This window comes from Gekko japonicus, unplaced genomic scaffold, assembly GCF_001447785.1.
Source record: "Gekko japonicus isolate JY-2015 unplaced genomic scaffold, Gekko_japonicus_V1.1 scaffold1871, whole genome shotgun sequence".
NCBI lineage: Eukaryota > Metazoa > Chordata > Lepidosauria > Squamata > Gekkonidae > Gekko > Gekko japonicus.
In genome coordinates this window covers 196,787-201,674 of record NW_015163659.1, presented here as the reverse complement: position 1 = coordinate 201,674, position 4,888 = coordinate 196,787, and the positions used below count along the sequence as shown (strand labels likewise).

General features: G+C 48.1%; 1 protein-coding gene across 1 annotated transcript in view; it reads left to right on the top strand.

The window, feature by feature from the left end:
• The first annotated feature begins 574 nt into the window (after positions 1 to 574).
• LINS1 (lines homolog 1) overlaps positions 575 to 4,888 on the top strand; it is a 17,399-nt gene continuing 13,085 nt past the window's right edge. The window contains exons 1-2 of the mRNA XM_015407720.1: positions 575 to 982; positions 1,084 to 1,173. Of these exons, the coding sequence (XP_015263206.1) occupies positions 575 to 982; positions 1,084 to 1,173 (498 nt within the window). The remainder of the gene's footprint in view (positions 983 to 1,083; positions 1,174 to 4,888) is intronic.

The following is a 4,888-nucleotide window of genomic DNA, read 5'->3' as shown; positions in this document are numbered from 1 at the left end:
AGGGAATGAGATTGTGAGCCATCTTTGGCACTCCTCAGGGTAAAAACCAACTCCTTCAACTTTTCATTGTTCAGTTCTGTTGGCCCTCTTTCCTCCGTGGTTTATTAGTATGCCATACATCCCTGTGCACCGCCAAACAAGCTCTTAGGAAAGGGTGCAGCTTTGAATTTTCAACTCTTTTTTTGGTGCCTAGACACTCTCAGAGGAAGGTGGACGTTCAGTATTTAATATATTCCCAAAATATTTTATTCTTTTGGCGGCAATGTATTCTTCCCAAGTGTAATTTGGTTCTTTTGGCTGGGGCGTGGGGGATCCACGGACGTAGTAAGACATTTGTTTTGTCAAAAGCTAAATAGAATGTTCCTTTCTAGTCTGAATTATTTGGGTTTCTTACTAATTGAAGAAGTTCATGCTGCTGATCTTATACAATGTCTTTCCCCCCCATCCAGGTACATTAAGGGGTGGAACAGCATACAAAGTTCTAATGGTTCTCTTTTAATGGGGAACATTATTCACCTGAGAAGTGACCTCATGAAAGCATAAAGAATTCTTGAAAATACTGAACTTTCCCACAATGGGGACTCGCTTTCATCTCCTGCAGCAGATGTATGATGAGATACTGACAGGTCTCCCATTAACAAAAGATAGTCACAGTTACGCTGCTCTTCTGGATCCTCTCACTGCGTCCCAACGTTTGTCAGCAGAAACCAGGGAGTCTCATACAGGCAAGTGTCTGTCTTCTTCTGATGCTCCGAGCACTGGGGGCTCTGCTGCTTCGGATTCGCTATCCCACGAGAGAAATATGGAACCCGATACAACAGAAAACATGAACCGCCCGCGGGAAATAACTCTGCTTCAGTTAACCTTGATGGAGATGATGATCACCAAAGTGCAGAACCCAGGGATGGAAGCGGGAATAAAACAGAAGTATCTTGGCATTGTTAGAACTCTTGTGAAAGAAGCAAGCATTGACACAAAATTGGTAAGTTTTTGGGGTTTTTTTAAAGCAGCAGTATTTTAAGAGTCAGATAATCATTCGGCAGCTCTCATCTGAAATTTGCCCCCTTTCCCCGCTTGTTGCAGATTTTCTTGTTACGCACGCCTGATAAGCTGATGTCTCACATGGCCTGTAAAAGTTTGGTCTCCCTCGTGCATCTTCAGTTAAGAGAAGAGGTGAGTCTCGGGAAGCGCATTTTGCTTAAGCAAAAGTACCAGTTTTGTGCTGCCCTTTTGTCTTTACTTTTTAAGGCAACTTTTCCTAGAAGTGAGTTATTTTTCCTTTGGCCCTTTCCCTCTTAGACCAGGGCTATTTTTGGACAGGAACGGAGTTCCGGCTGGCTCCCAAGTTGGCCACGCCCAGCGGGAACTCATTAGCATAATAGGCCACACCCAACAGCAAAAATCATTAGGATTGGCTACATTAGGGTGGTGTGGCCTAACATGCAAAGGAGTTCCTGCTACAAAAAAAGCCCTGGGTTTTGACAACAAACAAGGTAAACAGAATAACAAGCAAAAGGTGGGTGTGGCTGGATAACCACACTTCTGGTAACATGGGGGTGCGGCCTAATGTGCTAATGAGCTGTGCTGTCAGGGGTGTGGCCCAATATGCTAATGAGTTTCTGGTGTTGGGTGTGGCCTATTATGCTAATGAGTTCCTGCTGGACTTTTTCTACAAAAAGAGCCCTGCTTAGACCCATCATTACATCCCAGCTTCCCTACTCTGTGTCTTGTTTACACTGTGAGGCAGGAGAAAGGCGACACTCTCTAAAAATGGCCAGTGCCTTCCTGCAGTGCTTGAGGACATAGATATGGATCCTCTAAAAACTGCAGCTTTGCTCACTATCATCTTAAACACATTGATGCATCCAGATATCACAGCAGCTGTGGGCATGTCATGCAGAAAGATGGAACCACCACGCAAAAGGGACTGGAATGCAGTCAGAAGACTTGCAAAGTACCTGTGTGGCACTGCACATCTGAGACTAAAGTTACCAACAAGTGACAATCCCAGACTAGTGGGATACAATTAGTGGGATACATGGATGCAGACCAGGCAGGAGATACTACAGACAGAAAGTCAGCCAGTGGACATTTATTCTTCTATGGTGCCGGGGAAGTCAGCTGGAGTAGCAGGAAGGAAGCAAGAAACTGTAGCTGTGACGCCAACTGAAGCTGCAGACAGCTGAAACGGATACTGCAACTAATGCAAGACTTTTGGGATAGAGGAACCCAAATCAGTACAGCTCCTTGAAGACCACCAAGCGTGCATGAAACTTAAGATCAACTTAAGAGCTAAACACATGGATGTGAAGCATCACCTAGTAAGAAACATGCAAGAAGCAGGACTTGTTGAGTTGGAATACTGTCCTATGGATGAAATGACTCCAGATGTACTCACCAAGCCACTTTCTTGAGAAAAGTTTGAAGGTTTACGTAACAAGATAAATCTTGTGGGCTTTGCTTTTTCCAGCACCCCTTCTCAAGTTCTAGTGTACAATATCTGGTGTACAAAGAAGAAGAGATTGGATTTATACCCCAATCTTCACTACCCAAAGGAGTCTCAGAGTGGTTTACAATCCCTTTCCCTCCCCACAACAGACACTCTGTGAGGTAGGTGGGGCTGAGAGAGCTCTTTCGAGGACTGCTCTTGAGAGAACAGCTCTGAAAAACTTGTAACTGACCCAAAGTCACACCAGCAGCTGCGTGTGGAGGAGTGGGGAATCAAACCTGGTTCTCCCAGATTAGAGTCTGCGCTCCTAACCACTACACCAAACTGAAGAAGACGATGACCCTGGAAGAAGACAATTAGATAGGATAGTGAGGTCAGCACCTTCTCTCCTGTTAAGTGCCGTTCCTTGTCTGTCTCCAGATTGCTACTCTCAAGGCAATTTCCCCCTTCTTTTTGGAAGTGCCACACTCAGTTTTACCCTCTCTCTCAGCTAGAGATGTAGTTAGGAACCTCTCTCTGTTTCTCCTCTTTCCTATCAAGTATGTTAATTCCTAAATAAACCTTTAACGGTAAAGGTAAAGGTTCCCTTGCTCGAAAGCCAGTCGAGTCCGACTCTAGGGTTGCGGTGCTCATCTCCGTTTCCAAGCCGAAGAGCCAGCGGTGGCCGAAGACGTTTCCGTGGTCATGTGGCCGGCATGACTAAACACCAAGGCGCATGGAACGCTGTTACCTTCAAACTGAAGTGGTACCTATTTATCTACTTGCAATTTCTTGCTTTCGAACTGCTAGGTTGGCAGGAGCTGGAACTAGAGACGGGAGCTCACTCCGTCATGCGGCACACTCGGGTCTCGAACTGCTGAACTACTGACCTTTCACAGCCTGCAGTTCAGCGTCTTAACCACTTGAGCCACCATCTTCTCTTTAATCTGGTTGTGCACTGTTGCTGTGTAAATTACTCTGCCAACACAGTTGAAAAGCTGGAGTGCCAGACCTCCAGCCCAATCCCAGAGCTGCAAAGTAGTGTTGTTGTTTCTCACCGTAATCTATGTGCCTTCCAAATGTTTCATTGTACTTCTGCCCTTCCCAGACAATAGAATTATTCTCCTTCTCTTAGTTGTCAAGGTTTCAATTTTTTAAAAAAGCATCCTATATTTATAGAAGCATAATGTTGAGGATGACTGTGTGGTTTGGGTTAGTGTTTCTGTCGTTCGATGAAGGAGAATACAATTTCATGAGATTTTTCAACTCTGGAGGGTGCTGCAGATGTAAAGATGAAAGGGCGTTTTGTAATGGAACTTCCAAGCCGGTTGGAGGAGGATGCGCTTCATGTTGCAAAAACGAGTGTGGCATTCCGGCTTCTGAATTTTGTCCACATCTCAAGGAGTTTACGGGGAAGAGGAAGAGCCCTGTGATTGCTTGAGGGTCAGGACGCCACTGGGTACATGGTTGCCAGGTCTCCTGCTGGAGTGGGAGACCTCCCACTGCTGCTCCAAGCATAGGCTAGCCAAGTCCCCTTCGGGGGTGGGGAAACCCTCGCCCCAGAGGCCTGTTCCCCGCCGCCGGCAGATCGGGCCCTGGGGGGGAACCCCACCCCGATGTGCACATCACCTGGAAGTGACGCGACCACGCCGGGCACGCTGGGGGCGGGGCCACGGTCATCCGAGGGAAAACTCTATGTTTTTCCCTCGGATGGTCGTGGCCAGTGTTCCCTCTAAGCTGAGTTAGTGTGAGCTAGCTCACCATTTTTCAGCCTCCGGCTCACAGATTTTTGTCTCTGCTCTGGAAGGCTGGCTCCAGAGCAAACTAATTTATGCAGTAGCCAAATCACTCGCTCACAGCTTTTATGCCAGTAGCTCACAAAGTAGAATTTTTGCTCACAAGACTCCGCAGCTTAGAGGGAACATTGGTCGTGGCCCCGCCCCCAGCATGCCCGGCGTGGTCGCGTTACTTCCGAGTGATGTGGATGCGGCGCATGTGCACTCCAGCCGCTAGCCGGGAGTCCCTCGCTGCGGCGAAAATCAGACTTGGCAATCCTATCCAAGCAGCAGCAGAAGAATTCTTTTTTTAAAAGTTGGCATTATGTGTGGTGTGGCACCACTTTGGGGGGAACGCAGAAGTGATCTCATTTCACTCTTGGAAACACCAGAAACTCTATGGTTTTTACTGTAGAGTCTCTGGCATTTCCTAGAATAGTGCCTAGGGCTGCCAAATGCAGCCAGGGGGCGGGGAATCCCCCGCTTCGGAGCCCCGATTTCCGGCGCGCCGGAATCAGGGCCCCGGGAAAACCCCGCCCCCAGCGTGCAACGTCACTTCCGGGTGATGTGCACCCGGCGTGCGCGTGCGCGCACCACCCCGACATCGTCCGGGAGCCCCCCGCTCCCGGGCGATTTAGATTTGGCAACCCTAATAGTGCCCCATCGTGTCCTAGCACCCAAAAAT